The 25101-nt window shown below is 58.6% G+C and overlaps 2 protein-coding genes across 3 annotated transcripts; both read left to right on the top strand.

Annotated features, from left to right (window-relative positions):
- Positions 1-211: 211 nt before the first annotated feature.
- Positions 212-3917, top strand: ZBTB32 (zinc finger and BTB domain containing 32). Of its 2 annotated transcripts, XM_065899414.1 has the most exons (7): positions 212-251; positions 1355-2340; positions 2597-2670; positions 2787-2855; positions 2979-3143; positions 3330-3564; positions 3595-3917. In XM_065899414.1, the coding sequence occupies exons 2-7, from the start codon at positions 1454-1456 to the stop codon at positions 3614-3616; spliced, it is 1452 nt and encodes a 483-aa protein (XP_065755486.1). In that variant the 5' UTR covers positions 212-251; positions 1355-1453; the 3' UTR covers positions 3617-3917. The 2 variants fall into 2 exon arrangements, with proteins under 2 accessions (XP_065755486.1, XP_065755485.1); XM_065899413.1 differs by having other exon boundaries at positions 233-251; positions 3330-3917.
- A 961-nt stretch (positions 3918-4878) lies between these two features.
- Positions 4879-24784, top strand: KMT2B (lysine methyltransferase 2B). The gene is made up of 37 exons (XM_065899368.1): positions 4879-5247; positions 6410-6482; positions 6720-8722; positions 8956-9069; positions 9164-9314; positions 9599-9878; positions 10040-10095; positions 10326-10604; positions 10889-10983; positions 11264-11362; positions 11504-11617; positions 11739-11885; positions 11985-12080; positions 12552-12669; positions 13165-13278; positions 13451-13635; positions 13710-13799; positions 13885-13989; positions 14123-14196; positions 14798-14913; positions 15009-15100; positions 15181-15318; positions 16052-16210; positions 16447-16567; positions 16645-16723; positions 16825-16985; positions 18063-18290; positions 18374-19670; positions 19757-19846; positions 19924-20033; positions 22984-23121; positions 23206-23280; positions 23386-23563; positions 23867-23974; positions 24087-24170; positions 24289-24418; positions 24509-24784. Exons 1-37 carry the CDS (start codon positions 4879-4881, stop codon positions 24782-24784), a joined length of 8142 nt encoding a protein of 2713 aa, XP_065755440.1.
- Positions 24785-25101: the final 317 nt, after the last annotated feature.

Raw genomic sequence — 25101 nt, 5'->3', positions numbered from 1 at the left:
AATGAAATAAGGAGACAGGAGGTTAGGAGGCAGAATGCCAGGGCTCTGGAGGGGAGGAGTGGTCTCTCCTGGAGGAGTGAAGCACAGCCAGGGTATAAAACCACACCCCTTGGAGGACTGTGGCAGACTGATACTTGGGACACCCAATGGATGACTGTGAGGTCAGGGGCGGGGCTAGCTCCAGGGTGGGGGTGCCCAGGAGCCCCAACAGCAGTTCAGAGCATGCGGTGTCCAGGAGGAAGCTACAACCGGTGAGTGGCTGCTTCTCCCCAGCTGAGACTTTCCTCCCACTACACCCCTCTTTCTGTCCACTTCCTGCCAGCCTGTAGCCCTCTCCGTGAAGTGTCCAGCTAGTAACCCTCCCTCCTATGGGGTCCATACTCATGGTGAGCCCACACCTAGGAATATGCCTGCTGGGCACTGCAACACTTAGGTGCGTCTCTTTATATCTGGGTTCCCAGTTTTCTTAAAAGCCAATGTGGTGGTTTTGATGTGTGATAAATTTCTGCCTTGTTCGGTTCCGTCCTTCTGTTCTTCACTTTTGCCTTGTGAAAAACAAAATTGAACCGTCCCCTTATCCTAATCTTGAGAGGAAATAGCCTCTCCGTCTATAGTTCCCATTTCCCTTTCTCTGGCTTCCTCAAGGGTCAAAGCCTTCTCCAAAGTCTCTCCATCTTCGGATGAGGAGCCTTCTCTCCTGTGGCTTCTGACCTGCTCTCTTATCTCACTGCATGGGAGTCTTTGGTCTCTTCCAGTTCCTTCTCTGAGGATGGGTTCTAGAAGTTTCGTCCTCAGGTAGATGATTGACTGATGCCTTAGAGCCTGCCCTCCTGCAGTGACGACCCCTGTCTTGCTGCCCTTTCTTCCTCTCGGGACCCTCAGCTCCACACGATGGGCTTGCAGGGGGAGGACACACCAGCTTTCTAACCTCACCCATGAAGCTGTGTCTTGCTCCATCCCTAACTTCCAGGGCTGACTGGGTTTTGTGGTGATCTTCTTGTCTGGAATGAGGAGAGCATGACCTACTCAGAGGTCTTTCCCTGCAGAGGAGCTTGGAGAAGCAGAAGTATCAGTGTTTGCTATCCTTTAAGTCAGACATTGCCAACTGGCAGGACCCATCTATACTAGTCTTAAATCCACTACTTGAGATAGTTCTTAACTGTCTGGCCCTTGCTCTTTAAGTCCTGAATTTGGTCTAATTTCCATTCTCCCACCACCCCACCTCTACCCCTGGCCCCTGCTATGATTCTGGATAAGCTCAGGTCCTCTCTCGGGTCAGTTTATCTGTTCCATTCAGGACAGAGAGCTCTGATTCAGAACCAGCAACTCACTCTTTCTCCCCTCACCTCCACAGGCTTGAGAATACGCTGTTCCTGCCTCCCCTTTTCACCATGGACCCCACACTGTGGCCCTTCTCTCAGAACCTCTGAGATTGGTACCCAGGCAAGGCACAATGCCCACGTCCCCAACAAGACTGCCTAGTCCCTATGGCTCTGATCGGCTGGTACGGCTAGCAGCCAGGCTCCGGCCAGCACTATGTGATACCCTGATCACAGTGGGGAGCCAGGAGTTCCCTGCCCACAGCCTGGTGCTGGCAGGTGTGAGCCAGCAACTGGGTCGCAGGGGTCGCTGGGCTCTGGTGAAAGGCATCAGCCCTTCCACCTTTGCCCAACTTCTGCACTTTGTTTATGGGGAGAGCCTAGAGCTGCAACCTGGGGAACTGGGGCCCCTTGAGGAGGCAGCCAGAGAGTTAGGGGTGCAGTCCCTGGAAGAGGCATGCATGAGGGCTCGAAGAGATACGGCCAGAGAAGAGCTGGGTCCAGGGCTGAAGGAACAACAGGAGGAGCCAGAGAAACCCACAAGGGATTCTATGAGAGGAGTGGGGGGCTTTGGAGAGAAGCAGAGACCACAGAAGTTTGTTAGAGCTGGTGGGAAAGAACAGGAGACGTTGCACAGGCACAGGCCACCAAGAGAGAGCCCTGAGATGGCAGAGGCAACTCTGGAGGAGCAAGGGGAGCAGATGAGACCAGAGGAGAAACTCAACCAATCCCCTGTTGGCCGCGGAGGAGTAGATGGGAAGCAAGAAGTGATCATGTGGGTGAGGGACAGTCCAGGGGGCTCTGAGGAAAGTCTGCGGGAGTTCCCTGGCCCCCTTCCCCCACCAGGTTCCCTCCAAACCGGCATCACCCCTAGGCCCTGGTGGGCTGAGGCCCCTTGGTTGGGGGAGGGCCAGCCTGCCCTGTGGAGCATCGTGCTGTTGCCGCCCAGATATGGCACTCCCTTCTCCCATAGCACCCCCATGACTGCAGCCCAGCAGGAGGTCTGGCCTCGGGACCAGAGGTGAGTTGAAGGGCCTATGGAAGACCTCCGGCTGGGAGGGGGTGGCTTAGGAGAGGCAGCAGTGAAGGGTGGAAGTGCACCACATCTCTTATCTCTACTATACATTTCCTGAGCTGGGGAAAGGACAAGAAGCTCCCACCACAGGGAAACCCAAAGCCCAGCCCCTGAGGACTCATGACACCTCCCTCTCCAGAAAGGAATTGGCCAGGATCCCAGGTGTAGCCAAAGCTGTAACTCTTCCCCATCGCACTCCCAGGATCCCACTGTCCCTGAACCTCCACAAAGGCCTCTGGAGCCAGAACCAGTTGGCCTCCTGCAGCCCCACCCCAGGTAAGCCCCTCATTGCCCTGCATGCACCCCGTAACATGTTCTCTCAGCTGGGGCTGAGGCTGGGGCTCCAGGAGTCCAGCCTGAGCAGAGCCCCTACTTCACTCTGCTCCCTTCAGGTTCCCTCCCCCAGGGCCCCACACAGCTCAGCCCTGGGGAGATGGAAGAGTCTGATCAGAGGCACACAGGTGAGTAGGGTGAGGGCACTTTTGCTTCAGCCCCACTGTAGCCCCTGATGTCTTGCCTGAGTGTTCCAGTGATCCGGCTCTGGGATTCCCAGCCCTGCCCTCCTTTGCCTTTTGTCGCCACAGGTGAACTTGCAACCTGTGTGGGTCATGTGAGCACAGCAAGCCACCCATCTCACCAACACCCTCCCCCACCCCCTCCTGCTCGGTCTCGGCCCTATTCTTGTTCTGTCTGTGGAAAGAGGTTTTCACTCAAACATCAGATGGAGACGCACTACCGTGTCCACACAGGTATGGGCGCCCTGCCCTGTGTGAATTGTCTACCTCCTTCCAAACTCCAGTGGGCCCGCTCCTAAGTCCCTCTCTGAGTGTCTGGCTACCCCACAACGACCTTGCCCAGTTGCCCCAATCTACCCCTAGGCCAGCCTTCGCTCCTTTCCTCTTTCCTTCATGGGTCTTCCCCTCCACGTGCCCTAGGAGAGAAGCCCTTCTCCTGTAGCCTCTGTCCCCAGCGCTCCCGGGACTTCTCAGCCATGACCAAGCACCTGCGGACGCATGGGGCCGCACCCTACCGCTGCCCTCTGTGCCAGGCTGGCTGCCCCAGCCTGGCCTCCATGCAGACGCACATGCGCGGCCACTCGCCCAGCCAGCTCCCGCCGGGATGGACCATTCGCTCCACCTTCCTCTACTCTTCCTCCTCCTCCTCCTCGAGGCCATCTCGGGCCTCGACCTCTCCCTGTAGGCCCCCTTCCTCAACCACCTGACAGGGTGTCAGTAGCTTCTTTGGCTTCAGCCAAGCGTACAGAATGAAAGATGGGCCGGCGGGCCTGCTAGGCTTCTGACCTCGCACCGCGGCTACGGCCGCCTAGCAAACTCTGCTCCAAGAAGCGTCGCAGGAAGGGCGCCAAGAGCCCTCTCCCAGATGACCGCGGGCCACAGAAACCTGGGCCAGCGAGCCCGTGTGGGGTGAGGGCAATGAAGTGTGCACGAGTGAAGGTTAACTGTGCGGGGACTGGCGGTTCATCACCAAAATAAAGAGTTTCCTGTGCCCTCCTCTTGGGACCAGAAAGCCGAGTCCGGACTTTAGCCTGCGGGCGGGGGACAGCCTTGCCCCTAGTCCTGTAGCGGCCCCTGGTGGTTCATCGCGGCGGCCACCTCCTCCGTCTCCCGGGGCTCCCTCTCCTCCCCCAGAGGCAGAGGGCCGCGAGGACTCGGCGTCCAGGCCGACTTAGCCCTGTGTGGGGAGGCTGTCAGAACCCAAGTCACCCGTCCCTTCCACAGCAAGCAACTGCGCGCGGAGTCTGAGTCTGGGCCTCCAGCCGGGGGCTCGAGAGGAACGCGTGCTCCGCCCTGCTTTCGGCCACCCTCCTCCTTTCCTAGAGCACAAGAGCCGAAAGGCCGCAGCCTCTCCAGCATCTTCCCTCCAGGCTGTACGAAACGGCTGCCGGGTTTAGCTCCGAACTGAGACTAATCTTTTGCCGCCGCCCCTTACCCAGCCCACGCCTCCTGCAGAACCGAACTTCATTTTCCAGTGTCTCTGGCGTTCCCAGGGTCCGAGGCCCACCGCACTCTGGGAGTGGTAGTTCACACGGGCCGCTGGCCTCGACAAGAACAATGGGAGGAGTCTGGGTCAAGAACCACATCTCCCGGTGGCCCCGGAGATCGCTTTCTGGGTCGGGTCAGGACCCCATAGTCCCAGCTCTCGCGGCCCTAGCTCGCCAGGAAGGAGCGAGGCGCTCGAACTACATTTCCCAGAGGGCCCTGCGCCTCATCCTCTCCCGCCGCGACGCGGGGGTCTATGCTCTTCAGATGCGGTCTAAGGGTGACGGCCGGCAGGCCTCGGACTCCCGCTCCCGTGGTGCCCCGCGCGCGGCCGGCCCAGCCCCCGGCTCCCGGCGACCCCGCGGCGGCGCTGGTGGTTGTCGTGAGCCGCCGCCGCCCCGCCCCTCCTCTGCTCCCCTCCCCCCCGGCCCTGCTTACGGGCCGCCCCTCCCCCCGCCTCCCCGGCCCCTCTCACGGTGCCAAGATGGCGGCAGCGGCGGGCGGCGGCAGTTGCCCCGGGCCTGGCTCCGCGCGGGGCCGCTTCCCGGGCCGGCCGCGGGGCTCTGGCGGGGGCGGGGGCCGCGGCGGACGGGGCAACGGGGCCGAAAGAGTGCGGGTAGCTCTGCGGCGCGGCGGCGGCGCGGCGGGGCCGGGCGGAGCCGAGCCCGGGGAGGACACGGCCCTGCTCCGTTTGCTGGGGCTCCGCCGGGGCCTGCGCCGGCTCCGCCGCCTGTGGGCCGGCCCGCGCATTCAGCGGGGTCGGGGCCGGGGCCGGGGCCGTGGCTGGGGCTGGGGCCCGAGCCGGGACTGCCTGCTGGAGGAGGAGAGCAGTGACGGGGAGTCCGACGATGAGGTGAGGCAGTCGGAGGCGTCCCCATCGTCGGGCGGGGCGGAGGTGGGGGGCTTCCAGGGGTCTGGGTGGCCCCGAGGGGTGGCGTGGGGAAGCGTGGTCCTCAAGGCCTCCTGAGGAGGGAAAGGGCCCTGGAAATAGGCATGGGAGGAGGTAGGCTGCACGGGAGCTGTCGGAGGAAGAGGCCTCTGAAAGTGGGTAGAGAAGCCCGGGCTGCAGCTGGGCACTTGGGCCCGAGGCAGGTCCTGCTGAAGTGTCTTGGGCTGATTCTTCTTGGTAGTTGGCAAATCCAGGGCAGGAGAGGTTTGGGCTAGGAGGCTGTGGGGACTGCACGCCCAACCGGTGGTTGACAGCAGCAGCGTGGCTCGAGTGGACCCAGGCTAGGGCTCTCTGGGCTCTTACCTGCAGGCTGCCCCGCCCGGCCGCATAACGTCCGGCACATCCCTGATTTCACCAGCGCCCCAATTCTTTTTCTGACTTAAAGTGGAGAGAGGGTAAAATGGTGGAGGTCTTCCTCTTGGGGGTACAGGTTGAAGAGAAATGGAATGCAGGATGAGACTGGGCACTCTAGCAGGTCTGAGTTCAATTCAGGATTTATCACCAGTGTCTCAGAAAAGGCAGGAAGGTGTGCGTTTTATTACTTAGGACAGTTTGTAGCCACCTGAGGACTCAGGGCAGATTATAATATGATAAACCGCTTGATACACACACACACACACACACACACACACACACACACGAACACAAACACACACCCTGCTTGGGTGCCCCAATTCCCATTTTCACTGAGGAAGAAACTACAGCCCGAGAAGTTATAAGCAGAGGTTCCACTTTTTTCTCAGTCGGAGAATGAGGGAATCTGAGGGTAGTGCCTACTGCCTGATCTGAGGAGACCCTCTTCTGTTCCCTTTGAACCAGTGAACCACTGATGGCTGTGCTGGTGTGGTCTGGAACGGGGTGCAGGTTCAAAATACCCTCTGCCTCCATCCCTAGGAGGAGACTGTCTTTTCTTTTTCCCTCACTTTCTAGTCTTTTTAGTTCTTTTGTAAATAGGGATATGTTAAGGGGGAAGCTGGGGATATTCCTCGGAACCTGAGTCTCACATGAAACGAGGGCTTTGGCACTGACTGCTGTTTCTCCCCTCCACCCCGGTCCCCTAAATCAGGAGTTTCAGGGTTTTCATTCAGATGAAGATGTGGCCCCCAGTTCCCTGCGCTCTGCGCTCCGATCCCAGCGAGGTGAGTGACGGGGAAACTCTACCTCTATAGCTTTACAAGAATGTTATTCTTGCTTTTCGTGTCAGCTCTTCCCTGTTCAACTAGAGTCTTCATCAGTTACCAAGTGTGTTCTGTGTTCAAAGCTCAAGCTAGGCTGGGCTGTCGGGGAAACAGACAAGACTTAGTCCCTGCCCTCCTGGACTCCCTCAGTCTGCAGGGCTACCTTGACCCATCTCCCCACACCTATTCTCCTTTTAGGTCGAGCCCCCCGAGGTCGGGGCCGCAAGCATAAGACGACCCCCCTTCCGCCTCCTCGCCTAGCAGATGTGGCTCCTACCCCCCCAAAGACTCCTGCCCGGAAACGGGGTGAGGAGGGCACAGAACGGATGGTGCAGGCACTGACTGAACTTCTCCGGCGGGCCCAGGCACCCCCAGCCCCCCGGAGCCGGGCATGTGAGTCCTCCACCCCCCGTCGGTCTCGGGGGCGGCCCCCAGGACGGTCAGCAGGCCCCTGCAGGAAGAAGCAACAAGCAGTAGTGGTGGCAGAAGCAGCTGTGACAATCCCCAAACCTGAGCCCCCACCTCCTGTTGTTCCAGTAAAACACCGAACTGGCAGCTGGAAGTGCAAGGAGGGGCCCGGCCCAGGACCTGGGACCCCCAAGCGTGGAGGACAGTCTGGGCGAGGAGGCCGTGGAGGCAGGGGCCGAGGCCGAGGCGGGCTCCCCCTCGTGATCAAGTTTGTTTCAAAGGCCAAAAAAGTGAAGATGGGACAATTGTCCTTGGGACTTGAATCAGGTCAGGGTCAAGATCAACATGAAGAAAGCTGGCAGGATGCCACTCAAGGAAGAGTTGGGTCTGGACAGGGAGAGGGCCCCTGCTGGAGGAAGGAGCAGAAGCTGGAGGAGGACGGAGAGGAGGAGAAAGAAAGGAAAGACAAGGAGGAGGAGGAAGAGAAGGAAGAGCGAGCTGTAGCCGAGGAAGAGATGGTGCCAGCTGAGGAAAAGGAAGAGGCGAAGCTGCCGTCACCACCCCTGACTCCTCCAGCCCCTCCACCTCCTCCTTCCCTCCCACCCCGCTCAACATCTCCTCCGTCCCCACTTTGCCCTCCACCACCCCCAGTGTCTCCTCCGCCCCCACCATCCCCTCCACCGCCTCCTGCCCCAGAGGAGCAGGCAGAATCCCCTCCTCCCGTGGTCCCAGCTACATGCTCCAGGAAGAGGGGCCGGCCTCCCCTGACTCCCAGCCAGCGGGCAGAGCGGGAAGCTGCTCGGGCAGGGCCAGAGGGCACCTCTCCTCCCACTCCAGTCCCCAGCACCACCACAGGAGGCCCTCTGGAAGACAGCCCCACTGTGGCCCCCAAAAGTACCACCTTTCTGAAGAACATCCGGCAGTTTATCATGCCCGTGGTGAGTGCTCGCTCTTCCCGTGTCATCAAGACGCCCCGGCGATTTATGGATGAAGACCCGCCCAAACCCTCAAAGGTGGAGGTCTCACCTACTCTACGGCCTCCTGTTGCCACCTCCCCACTCGCACCCCAGGAACCAGCGCCAGCCCCATCTCCACCGCGTGCCCCAACTCCTCCACCTACCCCAGCCCCACTCCCTGAGAAGAGACGGTCCATCCTAAGGGAACCCACATTTCGCTGGACCTCACTGACCCGGGAACTGCCCCCTCCTCCCCCTGCTCCTCCACCAGCCCCACCCCCGCTTCCTGCACCCGTCACTCCGTCCCGGAGGCCCCTGCTCCTTCGGGCCCCTCAGTTTACCCCAAGCGAAGCCCACCTGAAGATCTACGAATCGGTGCTTACTACTCCTCCTCTTGGGGCCCCTGAAGCCCCTGAGCCAGAGCCGCCTCCTGCCGATGACTCTCCAGCTGAGCCTGAGCCACGGGCAGTGGGCCGCACGAACCACCTCAGCTTGCCTCGATTTGCCCCTGTGGTCGCCACTCCTGTTAAGGCCGAGGTGCCGCCTCCTGGGGCTCCAGCTCCAAGCAGTGGGCAGCAGCCTGAGGCTCAGCTGCAGCAGCCCGTACAGGCCTTGCACAGCCAGCTGCTGCCTCCAGCGCTCCCACCACAGCAGTCACAACTACAGCCGCAGTCACAGCTGCAGCCGCCGCCACTGGAAAAGGCCCGGACTGCAGGCCTGGGTTCCCTGCCACTGTCTGGTGTGGAGGAGAAAATGTTCAGCCTCCTCAAGAGAGCCAAGGTGCAGCTAATCAAGATCGACCAGCAGCAGCAGCAGAAGGTGGCATCTTTGATGCCGGTGAGCGTGGTACTGGGGCCATGCCCCTGCACCAGCCTCAATTCTCTGCAACCCCTGAACCTCGTTCCCTCCCTAGACGCCCTCCAGCATTGCAGGGAACCTTCAGAGCCAGTCCTTCCCCTGTCCCCCAGCTTCCTGTGTTCCTTCCCTGGCCCCATCCCTCCCCATTGCTAGTCTCCTGGCCCCATTTTTTCTCGCTCTCTAGCCTCTGACCCTGTTTATTCCCCCACCAGTCAAGCCCTGGAGGGCAGATGGAGGAGGTCGTGGGGGCTGTCAAGCAGATCCCAGACAGAGGTTCTGTCAGGTCTGAAGATGAATCGATGGAAACTAAGAGAGAGAGACCGTCGGTATGGAGTGGGAAGAAGGCCCTCTGAAGAAGGCTGGTTGCGGGGCCACAAGGGGCAGTGCTCCACATATGTTCCTGCTTTCTCCTCCCCCCAGGGCCCCGAGTCCCCTGTGCAAGGCCCCCGCATCAAACATGTCTGCCGCCACGCTGCTGTGGCCCTTGGTCAGGCCCGGGCCATGGTACCCGAAGACGTCCCCCGCCTCAGTGCTCTCCCTCTCCGGGATCGACAGGACCTCGCCACGGAGGGTAGGGACGGGCATGTTGGGAAATTTGACAGCTGTGTCAAGTTTGGGGGCAAGTGAAGGTATCAAGAACCTGGGAGAATGGCAGCTGAGTCGGGTGCTTGGGGCCAGGTGGCAAGTGGGTTGGAGTGCTAGGTCTTAGAGCAGATTTGGGAGCACCTGGAATGGGAGCACTGTGGGAAAGTGGGGACCAGAAGGCCAGTTGAATGGAATCTAGGGGAGGTTAGGGAAATGAGGTAGAACTCCTGGTGGCTTTGTGGCTCCATCCCGGCCTCTCCGCTGCACTAGATACGTCGTCAGCATCTGAGACTGAGAGCGTCCCATCTCGGTCCCGGCGGGGAAAGGTGGAGCCAACAGGGCCTGGGGGAGACTCAGAGCCTGCGGGGTCTGGAGGGACCCTGGCACATGCACCCCGGCGCTCACTGCCCTCCCATCATGGCAAGAAGATGCGGATGGCACGGTGTGGACACTGTCGGGGCTGCCTGCGTGTGCAGGACTGTGGGTCCTGTGTCAACTGCCTGGACAAGCCCAAGTTTGGCGGCCCCAACACCAAGAAGCAGTGCTGTGTGTGAGTAGCTGGGGTGCAGCCTCCATTCCCACCCATGGTTGTCGGTTACCCAGGCCTCCTGCCCCAGCAGAGCAGTGGGATTGGCATCCTTGTGGAGAGCTTCCTCTCTTCCCCCAGACCACCAGTCCCCTACCCTGGTGACGTGCTGCTCCCCTCCCCAGATACCGGAAGTGTGACAAGATAGAGGCTCGGAAGATGGAACGGCTGGCCAAAAAAGGTAACGAGGTTTGAGGAGCATTTCTTTACACAATCTTACTGAGATGCGTGGTACGGAGAAAACCATGTCTTCTTTGCTCTCCTCCCCATACCTTTGCAGTCCACCACCTTTCTTTTCTTTTCCATCGTGTGCTTGTTCGCTTCTGCCCCACTTTTTTCTGGCTTTTCTCCATCCCAGTGTCCCATGTCCCTGGCTGAGCTCAGATCCTACTAAGTCCCCTGTTCCCACAGGCCGGACGATAGTGAAGACGCTGTTGCCCTGGGATTCCGATGAATCTCCTGAGGCCTCCCCTGGTCCTCCAGGCCCACGCCGGGGGGCGGGAGCTGGGGGGCCCCGGGAGGAGGTGGTGGCCCCCCCGGGGCCCGAGGAGCAGGACTCCCTCCTACTGCAGCGCAAGTCAGCCCGGCGCTGCGTCAAACAGCGACCCTCCTATGATATCTTCGAGGACTCGGATGACTCAGAGCCCGGGGGTCCCCCTGCTCCTCGGCGTCGGACCCCCCGAGAGAATGGTGCGAATTGTTCGTGGCTTCCTCTGTCAGTCAGTCCTGTGTCTTTTGTGTGGAAGGGTCAGGACTCCCAGACCCAGGGCTTGTCGGTCTCAGTGTAGGGAAGGGGGGTGGTTTTAGTGGAGGGTTTTAGGGAGGACGGGTGCAGGAGGTTTTCAGTAGCCTGCTGAACAAGGCCCAAGTCATCCTAGTGGACCTCGTCTAGTTAAAGAAGGCCCTGGGGATCCAGGTAACAATTGGGGGTTGTAGAGGAGGGGGAAACCTCACCGCTCACGTGTCCTGCCTAGAGCTGCCAGTACCAGAACCAGAGGAGCAGAGTCGGCCCCGCAAACCCACCCTGCAGCCTGTGTTGCAGCTCAAGGCCCGAAGGCGCCTGGACAAGGTCAGCATAGCCCCACACCAAGAACCCCGAGTCCTGTGGAAGGCATGGCTCCATCCCAAGGAGCTTCCTGGCAAGTCAGGGTAACAGGCTCACCTGAGTGCCGTGGTGTGTCCACGCCAGAGGACAGGTCCTGAGCGGGTGAAGCAGGCCTATCCTTCTGGAAGGCCAAGTAGGATCTGGGCAAAAGGCAGGGTTGGGAAGGCTGGAGGAGAGGGCGGTGAGGAGAAAAGTTGGTAAAGGGTGGGGCTGGCAGCACTCTGAGCACCACCATCTTCCCTAGGATGCTTTGGCCCCTGGCCCTTTTGTCTCTTTTCCCAATGGCTGGACTGGAAAACAGAAGTCCCCTGATGGCGTGCACCGGGTTCGTGTTGATTTTAAGGTACGGCATGGAGCAGGGGAGGGTGGTGGGGACTACGGTGGGAAGAAGCTGGTTAATTATGCGTGAGAAGCCAGGGCTCTAAGGTTGGATCTGGCTTGTGTTCCTGGCTGCCCTCTGACCCCTTGTCTTCTCTTCCCTCAGGAGGACTGTGATCTGGAGAACGTGTGGCTGATGGGCGGCCTGAGCGTACTCACCTCCGTGCCAGGGGGACCACCGATGGTGTGCTTGCTGTGTGCCAGCAAAGGCCTGCATGAGGTTGGACCCCTGCCTCTTTTCACAGCCCCCCGAATCTGGTTTCTCGGGCCCTCTCCACAGGGTCACGTTCCCTAGCCTTCTGGCCTCACGCTCTGCCTGTCGTTCCGTCTCCCCACCCCAGCTGGTGTTCTGCCAAGTCTGCTGTGACCCTTTCCACCCATTCTGCCTGGAGGAGGCTGAGCGGCCCCTGCCCCAACATCATGACGCTTGGTGCTGCCGCCGCTGCAAGTTCTGCCATGTCTGTGGGCGCAAAGGCCGGGGATCCAAGGTTTGGGCACGAGGGCCATGGCAGTGGAGGCATGAAAGAGAAGGGGTATCCCTGTGCCAGTAGGTTCTGCCATTGCTGTCTTTCTTCAACATCCAACAGCACCTCCTGGAGTGCGAGCGCTGCCGCCATGCTTACCACCCAGCCTGCCTGGGGCCCAGCTACCCAACCCGGGCCACACGCAAACGGCGCCACTGGGTGAGAGATGAGGCCCCCATCCTTTACTTTGGAGTTCTGATTAATGCCGCACACCACCCCCAGACTTGCTCTAGGCCAGGGTTCTCAGGAGGAGGGGAAGGGTGGAGGTCCTTCTGAGAGTTTGATAAGCATTACACGTCCTCTTCAAGAATTTCACATAGACAAGATTTATGTGCAGAATTTGTATGTAATGGTTTTATGGGCTCATGCATTCCATGGCCCCCAGCTCACAGCCCCCTCCTGCTCTAGCCTAATCTCTTCCGTCTCACTCTAGCGATCTCCCCACTTCATTTCTCTCCTGCCCTGCTTCTTTCCTTCTCCCTTCCTCCTCCTCTTCACCTCTCCTGCACACCTTTTCTCCTCTTACCCATCCTTCCTCATCTGTCTCCTGCCTCCTTTTTGCCCACCCCCGCTTCGCACTGCTCCAGCCCGGTGTCTGGCTTTCCCCCTAATGTCGCCCTGCCCTCCCAGATCTGCTCAGCCTGCGTGCGCTGTAAGAGCTGTGGGGCGACTCCAGGCAAGAACTGGGACGTCGAGTGGTCGGGAGATTACAGCCTCTGCCCCAGGTGCACCCAGCTCTATGAGAAAGGTGGGGACCTGGCAGGGGACCGGGGCCCCGGGGGCCACCGGGGAGTGGGCCAGGTTCCTAGACAAGCAGTTGGAACAGATACTCTTCTCTAGTGGCTTTCTACTCTCTTCTAACTATGGAGCCTTTCCTTCCACTCAGAGTACTCTCCCACTGAGGGCAATGGGAGTGGAGGGCGTGGAGCCCACCCTTGTGGTGGTCCCTGAGATGCCTCCTGGAACCTCAAGTCTCCACTGAGCTCTTTGAAGACCTGGGCTTCCTCATTTACTCAGGCAGCATGTTTAGCAAAGCTCTTTACTTTGTGAGGCCTTGGGGCTGCAGAGTTAGGAAAACAGCCTGTCCTCAGCCAGCTTTTGGGGAATGGTAGGGACCCAAGTGGGGCATGATAGAGGCAGCTCCTGCAGCAGTCAAGGGGTGGCTGGCCTCTGGACAGGGGCTCTGAGGGCAGCCAGTGGCACCAGCCCCCTCTGACTTGTCCCTTCTTCTCTCTCGCTCCAGGAAACTACTGCCCGATCTGCACACGCTGCTATGAAGACAACGACTACGAGAGCAAGATGATGCAGTGCGCCCAGTGCGACCACTGGGTGCACGCGAAGTGCGAGGGGCTCTCAGGTGAGTGGGTGGATTACCTGGGGGGTGGCCTCAGTCCTTTGGGGATCCCTGTTCTACCCTTCACCACAGGCCCTCAGGGGACAGGGCTGAATGTTCTTGGTGATCTGGGGGCTGCTGAAAGCCCTCACATCTCCCTAAACCATTTTTTCCTTTCCTGCCCTGGCTGTTCTAGATGAAGACTACGAGATCCTTTCGGGGCTGCCAGACTCGGTGCTGTACACCTGTGGGCCATGTGCTGGGGCCACGCACCCCCGCTGGCGAGAGGCCCTGAGTGGGGCCCTGCAGGGGGGCCTGCGCCAGGTGCTCCAGGGCCTGCTGAGCTCCAAGGTGGCAGGCCCACTGCTGCTGTGCACCCAGGTCTGGGGGCCCAGGTGGCAGGACGGGGTGGGCCTAGGCCCAGCACGAGCCCTGCTGACTTCCCCTCTTTGCAGTGTGGGCAGGATGGAAAGCAGCTGCACCCAGGGCCCTGTGATCTGCACGCTGTGAGCCAGCGCTTTGAGGATGGCCACTACAAGTCAGTGGTGAGTGGGACACTGAGAGGAACAGGTGGGTGCCAGGAGGAGAGGATTGGGGTCGAGGCTCGAGTCCTGACAAACCCCCTTACAGCACAGCTTCATGGAGGATGTGGTGGGCATCCTGATGAGGCACTCGGAAGAAGGAGAGACGCCGGAGCGCCGGGCTGGAGGCCAGACGAAGGGGCTCCTACTGAAGGTGAGCTCTTTGGGGGATGCCTGGAGGGTAGCTAGTATGGTAGTGGGGAGGAGAGAGTGGGTCCTTTAGACCCTGCCCCCGCCAGCTCTCCTGAGGAAGCCAGTTCTTCTCATCCTGTTAACCTGCTCCCCAGCTGCTAGAGTCTGCGTTCGGCTGGTTCGACGCCCACGACCCCAAGTACTGGCGACGGAGTACCCGGCTGCCCAAGTGAGCGAGGCTGGGTAGCAGGAGGGGAACCAGGGAGTGAGGGCAAAGGCAAGGGCACCTAGGAATCCAGGGTCAAGCTGGACTGAGAATAGACGAGGAACAGGGTTAGGGTCTGGAGGGTGGTGGAACCAGCATGAAAGTCCCCAGTGGTTCTAGACGAGCAGAGACTCAGATTGTGTAGTTAACTCGTACTTCGGTTCTACTTTATGCAAGGCAGTGTTGGGGACAGCAGTGGGCGAGCCATTTTTGGGAGGTTGGGCAGGCACTGATGACCCAGACAGTCAGGGCACTGATGGGGAGACCCAGGGGCTGTGGGAGCTCAGAGGAGGCGCCTGCCTAGGAGCCTAGGGCCTGAGGCTTTCCGGAGAGATGACATCCAAGCTGAGAAGTGGAGGGAAAGTATTCCGGGCATGAGGAACAGTGTTTCGTGGCCCAAAGGTGGCATGAGAGGGCCTGGCTTGTTTGGGAGCCTGAGAGAAATTCCACGTAGAGAGAGGACAGAGGGTGTCATGGCATGTTCAGGCTGATACTGTGGGTGGGCCCCAGTGCATCCCCCACCCCGTTAAGAGACGTGTCAGAGGCTGACCCTGCCTGTCCACAGCGGAGTCCTCCCCAATGCCGTGTTGCCCCCTTCCCTGGACCATGTCTACGCTCAGTGGAGGCAGCAGGAACCAGAGACCCCAGAATCAGGGCAGCCTCCAGGGGATCCCTCAACAGGTACTGGGAAATTGGGGCTGGAAGCCAGATCCCCTGGTTGGTGGGCCAGGCTCCAGGTCCTCATTCTTGGACCTTCCTTCCCTCACCCCTTCCAGCTTTCCAAGGCAAGGATTCAGCTGCTTTCTCACACCTGGAGGACCCCCGTCAGTGTGCGCTGTGCCTCAAATATGGGGATGCAGACTCTAAGGTGAGGGCTACTGCATGAAGCCCAGGCTGTGGGATTTGGTCTCTGGGTCCTCCCCTCCTGCCACCCTCCTCTGTCCCCAGGAGGCAGGGCGGCTTCTGTACATCGGGCAGAATGAGTGGACACACGTCAACTGTGCCATCTGGTCAGCCGAAGTGTTCGAAGAAAATGACGGCTCCCTCAAGAACGTGCACGCTGCTGTGGCTCGAGGGAGGCAGATGGTGAGGGCACGGGCCTGGAGAGGTGGGCAGTCCTCGGGGCTCTGCTCCACTCGGAGACAGCTCTTGTTGAGTCTCTGCCACAGCTTGTCCTTCTACTGCTGGTCCTAGGTACCTTTCTTGGTTGTCCCAGCACTGTGGTGCTGCAGTGACAGCAGCTCTTTTCCTGTTTGTGCTCTCTGGCCATAATATGGGCCTGAAGCCTGGGAGACTAAAAGTTAGTCTGTTGAATCTTGTTGATTAAACCTGTGCTGGATGCTTTCCATACAGTGTGGCATCTAGCTCTTATTACATCCCTATGAGGTGAGGTGTAGCCTGAGTTAGAATCACCCTTACAAGTTTCGAACCTGAGTCTGGTACTGTAGAACGTCTCCAGCTCACCCTCAGAAAGATGATAGACGTACTACGGAGGGCAGATGTGAAGATTAAATGAGATAATACAGGTTCCATGCTAGAACAGCATGAGGAAGATGGTAAGGTAAATGCCACTCTCAGCCTTAGCTCTTGTTATTTTTCTTCCTATTGCAATTCTGTATCAAACAGTCTGAAATGGTTTTGATGTGTACCTGGCCCTGGATGCAGCTAGGGGAGAGGTAATGTTTGGTGAGTGCCTTTGCTTGGTGAGGTGCTGGGCTAGGCAGGGGCCCAAGCAGAGTCTCAAGGACAACGATGCTGAGTGTCAGACCCTGGCTCGGGTCACTGGCTTCTCCCTTTAGCAGCCCCTTCCCCCCCACAGCGCTGTGAGCTCTGCCTGAAGCCTGGAGCCACGGTGGGCTGCTGCCTTTCCTCCTGCCTCAGCAACTTCCACTTCATGTGTGCCCGGGCCAGCTACTGCATCTTCCAGGATGACAAGAAAGTTTTCTGCCAGAAACACACAGACCTGCTGGATGGCAAGGTGGGCCCGCACCCTGGGGGAGACAGCTCCCCACTGCACTCTCTTCCTCTTCCACTCAGGGAGCTCCGTAGCCCCTCAGGCCTGGCCCCAGCTGCCTCTCAGTGTCTCTTCCTTGTTCCCTTACCCCCCGCCCCCAGTCCTTTAGTCAAGCCCCTGACTGACCAGTCTCTGCCTCCAGAGCCTTCCCTCACATCCCCCTCACCTGCCAGCAACCCCATTTGCCACCCCCCTCCCAGGAGATCGTGACCCCTGACGGTTTTGATGTTCTCCGCCGAGTCTATGTGGACTTTGAGGGTATCAACTTCAAGCGAAAGTTCTTGACGGGGCTTGAACCTGATGCCATCAATGTGCTCATTGGTAAGCAGCTTGCTCTCTACCCTGGTCTTCCTGACCCTGCCTGCGCCCACCCTCCTGACCTCTCCTCTGCACCATAGGCTCCATCCGAATCGACTCCTTGGGCACTCTCTCTGACCTCTCAGACTGCGAGGGACGGCTCTTCCCCATTGGCTACCAGTGAGCAGCCCAAGGGACATTGGTGGGGCTGGAGGTCTCCAGGACTGGATCTTGTTTCCTAAGTTGTCCTGACCCTCTTGTCCCACACGCCCACCCGTCAGGTGCTCCCGTCTGTACTGGAGCACAGTAGATGCTCGGCGGCGCTGCTGGTATCGGTGTCGAATTCTGGAGTATCGGCCATGGGGGCCGAGGGAAGAGCCGGTTCACCTGGAGGCGGCAGAGGAGAACCAGACCATTGTGCACAGCCCCGCCCCTTCCTCAGGTACAGCCTTGGAACTCCTTCATTTTCTTCCCTGAGTGCTGCCCTCCCCAAACAGTTACCCACCAGCCCTGACTCTCCTTGTGCCCTAAGGAAACCCCAGGATGCTTGCCGTTGTGCCACTTGTTGTAATGGCAGTAGTTTGCGATGACTTAATGGCTGCGCATAGTGTGCGGGGGCTGTGCTCAGCGTCTCCCAGGACGCTGAGGGGAGAGAGCCATGCTACCTGCTTGTGCACAAATGCAGGGAGCATTTATGGCCACCTGACTTGGGGCTGCGTGCTCATGTAATGCTCCCCGCAGCCCTTTGAGAAAGGTATAAGCTCCTCTGTACAGCTCAAAGAGGGCAGTAGCTCTCCACAGTGACCTAGTGGTAGAGCCAGGATTCAGACCTAAATCTGCTCATTTCCCAAACTGGCACCTTCCAATCTGTGCTAGCACTGAGGGATGTAGCTGAGTGCTGGATGGCACAAAGCAAAGAATGGGCTTGGAGATAGGTAGAGGGAGAGGTCCTTGTGGACCGAATGGGAGAAGGAGGAGATTTGGATTGCACTTGTGGGTGAGGTGTTTGTTCTGGGTTGGAGCGTGACACAGGGTAGAGAGGGGAGGAGGGTACAGCCATCCTGGCTGGAAACAAGGAAGTGTTGGGAGGAGGCAGCAGAGATCAGCTTGCACAGATTGGGTGGAGCCAGGTAATGGGGAGCCGCAAGCACCAGGACGGGGTGGATGCATTTGATGTGGCAGGGATGTGCAGAGCAGGTAGGACTGGCCGTGCTGGAGAGAGGGCAGTGCCCTGTGTGGGGCCTGAATCAGAGAGCAGTAGGCAGCCAGGAAGTGGGGAGATGGCAAAGGATGGGTGAGGAGGGGTCACAAAGGAACTCTGACCCAGGTGTGTATGGACGTTTTGCAGAAGCCACAGAGGGGTTTGGGACCTGGGTGATGACTGGGAACCCATGCACCTTCCCCAGCTCAGGGGCCAGGCAGAGAAGGTGCGGTTGGTTCAGAAGAACAAAGGGTATGTGAGGGGAGGCTTTCACAAAGAGCCCCTGCCACCCATGATGCCATTCTTTTGCCTCTTTAGAGCCCCCAGATCATGTGGACCCCCCACCAGATACAGGTGCCCTTATCCCTAGAGCTCCTGAGCACCACTCACCCGTTGAGAACCAGGACCCCCCACTTCGGCCGGATCCAAGCAGCGCCCCACCTCCAGCCCCCCGCTCCTTCTCGGGGGCTCGAATCAAAGTGCCCAACTACTCACCATCCCGGAGGCCCTTGGGGGGTGTCTCCTTTGGACCCCTGCCCTCCCCTGGTGAGTACCTGGGAGTGTCTGGGAGAGGGGTGGGGCAGGGTGAGGCAGGAGCTCCTGGCTGACCCTGACCCTTCTCCCTATAGGAAGCCCATCTTCTCTGACTCACCACATCCCTACGGTGGGAGACCCGGACTTCCCAGCTCCCCCAAGACGCTCCCGTCGTCCCAGCCCCCTGGCTTCCAGGCTGCCACCATCACGGCGGGCCTCTCCCCCTCTCAGAACCTCTCCTCAGCTCAGGGTGCCCCCTCCTACCTCAGTCGTTAGAGCCCTCACACCTACCTCAGGGGAGCTGGCTCCCCCTGGCCGGGCCCCATCTCCTCCACCACCCCCTGAAGACCTGGGCCCAGACTTTGAGGACATGGAGGTGGTGTCAGGACTGAGTGCTGCTGACCTGGACTTTGCGGCCAGCCTGCTGGGGACTGAGCCCTTCCAGGAAGAGATTGTGGCTGCAGGGGCAGTGGGGAGCAGCCACGGGGGCCCAGGGGACAGCTCGGAGGAGGAGGCCAGCCCCACCCCCCGCTACGTCCACTTCCCTGTGACTGTGGTGTCTGGCCCTGCCCTGGCCCCTGGAGCCCTCCCTGGAGCCCCCCGCATTGAACAGCTGGACGGAGTGGATGATGGCACCGACAGTGAGGCCGAGGCAGTCCAGCAGCCTCGGGGCCAGGGGACTCCACCTTCAGGGCCAGGAGCAGGCCGGGCTGGGGTCATCGGGGCTGCAGGGGACAGGGCTCGACCTCCCGAGGACTTGCCGTCAGAAATTGTGGATTTTGTGTTGAAGAACTTAGGGGGGCCTGGGGAGGGGGGCGCTGGGCCTAGAGAGGAGCCACTCCCCCCAGCACCTCCCTTGGCCAATGGCAGCCAGCCCCCTCAGGGCCTGCCCCCTAGCCCAGCTGACCCCACCCGGACGTTTGCCTGGCTCCCTGGGGCCCCAGGGGTCCGGGTATTGAGCCTGGGCCCTGCCCCCGAGCCCCCCAAACCTGCCACATCCAAGATCATCCTGGTCAACAAGCTGGGGCAAGTGTTCGTAAAGATGGCAGGAGAGGGTGAACCTGTCTCACCCCCAGTGAAGCAACCACCTCTGCCCCCTCCCATCCCCCCCACGGCCCCTGCTTCCTGGACTCTGCCCCCAGGACCCCTGCTGGGTGTGTTGCCAGTAGTAGGGGTGGTCCGCCCTGCCCCTCCCCCACCCCCGCCTCCACTGACGCTGGTGTTGAGCAGTGGGCCCCCCAGCCCACCCCGCCAGGCCATCCGCGTCAAAAGGGTGTCCACCTTCTCTGGCCGTTCCCCACCAGCACCTCCCCCAAGCAAAACTCCCCGGCTGGAGGAAGATGGAGAGTCCTCGGAGGACCCCCAGCAGGGTCCAGGGCTTTGTGGCAGCGGGTGAGTGAGCGTGCCCAGGCTGCGGAGTGGGAGAAGGGTGGGCAGGAGAAGGCAGCTCAGCCTTCTCACAGTCCACTCTGCACCAGGTTTAGCCGAGTGAGGATGAAAACGCCCACTGTGCGTGGAGTTCTCGACCTGGATGAACCTGGGGAGCCCACCTGGGGGGAAAGTCCGAGGTGAGTGGCCAGCCTCCCTTCCCTGGAGGCTCTGGAGCCTCTGCCGCTTCCTCCTGCTGACAGGTCTCTCCTCACAGGCCCCTCCAGGACCGGTCCCCTCTGCTGCCACTTCCAGAAGGTGGTCCTCCCCGGGCCCCCGATGGTCCCTCTGACCTGCTGCTTGAGTCCCAGTGGCACCACTACTCAGGTAGGGGCCAGCGTTTCCCTCTCACTGCGTCCTTCCTGGTGCTTGCCTCAGCTGAGTAACTCACAGATACAGAATTGGTCCACTTAAAAAAACACACACACAACGCACTGGGTGTTGCACATTGCACACCTACCTGGGTACGGCCTGAGGTTGGGTGTTAGAGTTACAGAGACACCCTTGGGAGCTTATGGCCTGTGTCAGAAACAGACACATGCCTGTTCAGTGTGCCCAAGAGCCCAAGGAAGGGCTTCAGGAGCTCGTGCACCGGGGTCAGAGGTTAGGTACCTAGTAAAGCCAGAGATGAAGTTTTGGGGATCATCCACAGAGGATGGAGCCCACCTAGGACCCAGAGGAAAGACAAGAACAGTGGGAAGGAGATCAGAGGAGGGTGGTGTCCCAGAGGCTTAGGGAAGGGAGTGGTCAGCAGTCCCAACTGCCACAGAGAACACCAGGCATGTGGGGTCTCGGGTTGGTGTACTGTCTGGGCAGATGGCACAGGGTAGGTAGGATGTTGTGTCAGAGTCCAGAACCGAAGACAGTGTTTGCCGAGGAAGCCAGAACAGCAGCCAGGCACCTTGCCAAAAAGCTCAGTTAAGAGTCTGGGGTGGGGGTTGGGGGGAGCAGCTCAGAGGGGTTTGGTGTGAGGGCTGTGACAGCAAAAGCAAGGATGAGGGTGAAGGGGACTCGTGGATGGAAAAGGAGGTGGGAGGAGACATAGTGGTCAGGTTTGCATAAGAGACCCCTGAGATGGAGGGAAGGACATGAGGAAGGTGTACAGGCGTACCTCGTTTTATTGCCCTTTGCTTTGTCACGTTTTTTACAAATTGAAGGTTTTTGGAAACCCTGCATGGAGCAAGTCTATCAGCGTCATGTTTCCAGCAGTATTTGCTCACTTTGTGTCTCTGTGTCACACGTTGGTAATTTTCTTAATACTTCAAACTGTTTCATTATTTGTTACGGTGATCTGTGATCAGTGATCTTTGCTGTTACTCTCGCAAAAAGATTACAACTCCCTGAAGGCTCACGATGTTTAGCATTTTTTTAGCAATAAAGTATTTTTTAATTAAGGTATGTACATTGTTTTTTTAGACATAATGCTGTTGCACACTTACTAGACTACAGTATAGTATAAATGTAACTTGTATATGCACTGGGAAACTAAAAGATTTGTGCGACTCACTTCGTTGCAATATTCGCTCTGTTGCCGTGGTCTGGAATTGAACCCGCAGTATCTCCGAGTTATGCCTGTACTTGCAGAGATACGAGACATCAGTATGCAGGATGGGGGCACGTGGAGCAGTTCTGGCTGATGGACTCAGTGAAGCTGGAAGGGCAGTGCTCTGTTGGTCATGGAGGGCAGTGGGAGAGGGAGTAGGCTACAGCCAAGTAAGCTGATAATTGAGCAGACTGAGGCTTGGAATTCCCTGTGGCCCCAAGTCCTGTCCTGATGTGTGGATTTTCTCATTATGTAGAGCTAAGCTGCTGTCTATGGAAGTGGAATGAAGTAGACTGAGACTGTTTTACTGAAAGGCTACTTACAGGGGTCGGAGATGGCATGAGGATATGGCAGTGACCATGACAGACAGGTCCCTGCCCATAGGGACCAGACCACATTTTGCTAGAGGAAACAGATGCATAATTAACAAGCGCATTGATTCTAGCTGAGGATGAGCACCATGAGAAAGAAGAAAGTGAGAGTGTGCCCAGGCGAGGCCTCTGTGGTTGTGCTCAGGGAACAGAATGGAAGTGAGGGTGGGGAAAGGTGGCAGAAGTCAGAGGTGGACCCTAGGGCATTGCGGACACACAGCGAGAGTTAGGTTTAGAGTCTTGCTTAGGGCTGGAAGGGCATATAGGCAGGTTGGCCCAGAGCAGTTCTGTGGGGAGAAAGTGTGGCCATGTGACTCCTGCCCCTCCTAAAGTATGCTCCACTCAAACGTATGCCCCCCACCCCACTCAACCCAGGTACAATGGTCAGGCCTCAGTCCACATCCTGCTTGAGCCAGTAGCAGCATTTGGTGTGCTGATCCCTCCCTCCTTGAAGCACTTCCTTTCCTGCCTTCCAGCACCCCAGCCCTCTCCTCACCTCTGGCTGTGCCTCCTCACTGCCCCAGCCTGTCAGCTTTGGTGTGTCCCAGGGCTCTGGCCTTGACTTCTCTAATCTCCACTCACTCCCGCCCGAGTGCTCTTGTCTAACTTCCTGACTCTAAACCCCATCTCTAATTCTGATAGCCCCCAAATCACTAGCCAGGCTCTTATATCCTGCTGCCTGTTCGCCATCTCCACAAGCAAGTTGAAAGGGGAGGTTTTCTAAGAGGAATCTCAGGCTCAACATGTTCCAAACTGAGTTCTTGACCTTGACCCCAAACTCGTTTCTCCCTCACCTTCACCATCTCACTCAGTGACCATTTTATCCTTCCAGTTGTTCAGGCTCCACACCTCAAGAATTGTCCTTGACCCCCCCTTTTCTCTCACATCCACCTCACCTGTGTCAGCTAGTCCTATCTGTTCTAGCTTTAACATTTTTAGCCCCTGAGAAATCCATCATAGTGTACATATACTTGATTGTGTGAGTATGGGCCTTTATAATAATATATTGGTAATCTTTACAGCAATGTGGTACACATAAGAAAAATACATGTGCAAAATGTAGTAGTTCTCCAGTATTTTAAATTTTGTGTGAGATGCAGAGAAATGAGGAATAGATTGGCATTTACGGTAGACTGAGTTTGAGTGAGCCATAAGCATGTCCTGCAGTAAAGAGACTGTAGGCCCTTTAGAAAAAATAGTGTCCATTCTATAGGGTTCACTGGGCAAATATTGCAGGAGGAAGACCCTCAGACCCAGCAACTGTGCTTATACACGGGGAGGAAGGAAGGGCAGAGGGGAACCAGGGGCTTTTGAGTCCAGGAGGGGTGATCGTCACCAACTCTGATCTGCTCCTTGGGACCAGGTGAGGCTTCAAGCTCTGAGGAAGAGCCTCCATCCCCAGAGGACAAAGAGAACCAGGCCCCTAAACGGGCTGGCCCACACCTGCGTTTCGAGATCAGCAGTGAGGATGGGTTCAGCGTGGAGGCCGAGAGCTTGGAGGGTGAGTTTGGGAGTAGCATTGACAGGGAGGGAAGGTGTCCCGTAGAACACCATTCTGACAGCTCTGGCCCTGCCCTCTCCCCAGGGGCATGGAGAATTCTGATTGAGAAGGTGCAAGAGGCCCGAGGGCATGCCCGGCTCAGACATCTCTCCTTTAGTGGTAACTGAGGGGTTTCACAGGGATGCTGGGGGCCGGGATGACTCCCTGTTGGCAGGATGGGCCTCCAACATGACTTATGTGTCCTCACTTTTGACTCTCCCCCAGGAATGAGTGGGGCAAGGCTCCTGGGCATCCACCACGATGCTGTCATCTTCCTGGCAGAGCAACTGCCCGGAGCTCAGCGCTGCCAGCACTATAAATTCCGCTACCACCAGCAGGGAGAGGGCCAGGAGGAGCCACCCCTGAATCCCCATGGGGCGGCCCGCGCTGAGGTCTATCTCCGGTGAGAGGTCTGGGGTGTGATGCCTGAGTCGGGGTAGCCCTGTAGGAGTTCTCAAGGGTGGGAATTAAGTCTTACAGATTAGAAACTGAGGTCTGAGGAGAAGATACTAGGTCACTCCAGAAGTTATTCCTAGAGTTCACATCAGAAGAATGAACCTCATCTGTTCCCCGTTTGCTGTGTCTTCAGTAGTAGCAGTATTGCTCCTACCCTACCAGCAGCAGGCCCAGGCCAAAGAATATACGGGCAGCATCTTCTTGAAAGAATGGCTATGAACCTCCTTCCTTTCCTCCCTCCCACCTGCAGGAAGTGCACCTTTGACATGTTCAACTTCCTGGCCTCCCAGCACCGGGTGCTCCCTGAGGGAGCCACCTGTGACGAGGAAGAGGATGAGGTGCAGCTCAGGTCAACCAGGTACGGAGGGCAGGCCAGGGTGCTGGGGATGGAAAGGTCCAAAAGAGGGTGATCGGGGCAAGAGAGGTCATTCCTGGGTACCAACCTGTGTGACGCTGCCGTCCCCCACCAGACGCGCCACCAGTCTGGAGCTGCCCATGGCCATGCGCTTTCGCCACCTCAAGAAGACATCCAAAGAGGCTGTGGGTGTCTACAGGTCAGTGGGGTTGGGGGGAGGATGCCCCTTGGGTGGATGGACCGGTGCCCTAGTGTGGGACTACCTTGGTTCTGTCCCCCTGCCCCCTGACCTCGCCCTTGTCCATGCAACCCTGCAGATCTGCCATCCACGGGCGGGGCCTGTTCTGTAAACGCAACATCGATGCTGGCGAGATGGTCATTGAGTACTCTGGTATTGTCATTCGCTCCGTGCTGACTGACAAGCGGGAGAAGTTCTATGATGGGAAGGTAGGCTCTGCCAGGCCATGGGAATGAGACGGGTGAAACAGTGTGGTCCACGGGAACGGAGCCCCTGACCGCCCCACCCTATCCCTGTAGGGCATTGGGTGCTACATGTTCCGCATGGATGACTTTGATGTGGTGGATGCCACCATGCATGGCAATGCCGCCCGCTTCATCAACCACTCGTGTGAGCCCAATTGCTTCTCTCGAGTCATCCACGTGGAGGGCCAGAAGCACATCGTCATCTTCGCCCTGCGCCGCATCCTGCGTGGCGAGGAGCTCACCTATGACTACAAGTTCCCCATTGAGGATGCCAGCAACAAGCTGCCCTGCAACTGTGGCGCCAAGCGCTGCCGTCGGTTCCTTAACTGAAGCTGTGGCTGCCTGCCACGCCCCCCGCTGCCATCTTGCCCCTCGTCCCTCCCAGAGCATCTCACCCCACCCTCATGTTCAGGGTGGATGTGGGCATGCAGGTGGCAAGGGCCCTGCCTCCACCCCTCCAGCCCACCCAGCAATCGCCCCCTTCTTTCCCTGGGGGCCCAGGATGTAGATATTGTACAAAAGTTTCTAAATCCCTTCTTTTCTATGCACTTTTTTATTTAAGAGGGTGGGATCCCAGGTGGGAACCCCCCACAATAAAGTCTGTCAATGTTTGGAGAGGTGGTCTTCCATTTGTATGGTGCTGGGGG

Source organism: Phocoena phocoena, chromosome 20, assembly GCF_963924675.1.
Source record: "Phocoena phocoena chromosome 20, mPhoPho1.1, whole genome shotgun sequence".
Classification (NCBI taxonomy): domain Eukaryota; kingdom Metazoa; phylum Chordata; class Mammalia; order Artiodactyla; family Phocoenidae; genus Phocoena; species Phocoena phocoena.
This window is presented reverse-complemented; position numbering and strand designations above follow the sequence as displayed.

What these genes read in the sequence shown, in the direction of transcription:
- ZBTB32 (XM_065899413.1), top strand. Translation starts at nt 1,454, where the DNA reads ATGCCCACGTCCCCAACAAGACTGCCTAGTCCCTATGGCTCTGATCGG. An exon ending in CTCCTGCAGCCCCACCCCAG is followed by an intron (nt 2,671 to 2,786) that starts GTAAGCCCCTCA and finishes TGCTCCCTTCAG; the next exon opens with GTTCCCTCCCCCAGGGCCCC. An exon ending in GTCTGATCAGAGGCACACAG is followed by an intron (nt 2,856 to 2,978) that starts GTGAGTAGGGTG and finishes TTGTCGCCACAG; the next exon opens with GTGAACTTGCAACCTGTGTG.
- KMT2B (XM_065899368.1), top strand. Translation starts at nt 4,879, where the DNA reads ATGGCGGCAGCGGCGGGCGGCGGCAGTTGCCCCGGGCCTGGCTCCGCG. An exon ending in GGGTTCGTGTTGATTTTAAG is followed by an intron (nt 11,363 to 11,503) that starts GTACGGCATGGA and finishes CTCTTCCCTCAG; the next exon opens with GAGGACTGTGATCTGGAGAA. An exon ending in CAGCCCCGCCCCTTCCTCAG is followed by an intron (nt 16,986 to 18,062) that starts GTACAGCCTTGG and finishes TTGCCTCTTTAG; the next exon opens with AGCCCCCAGATCATGTGGAC.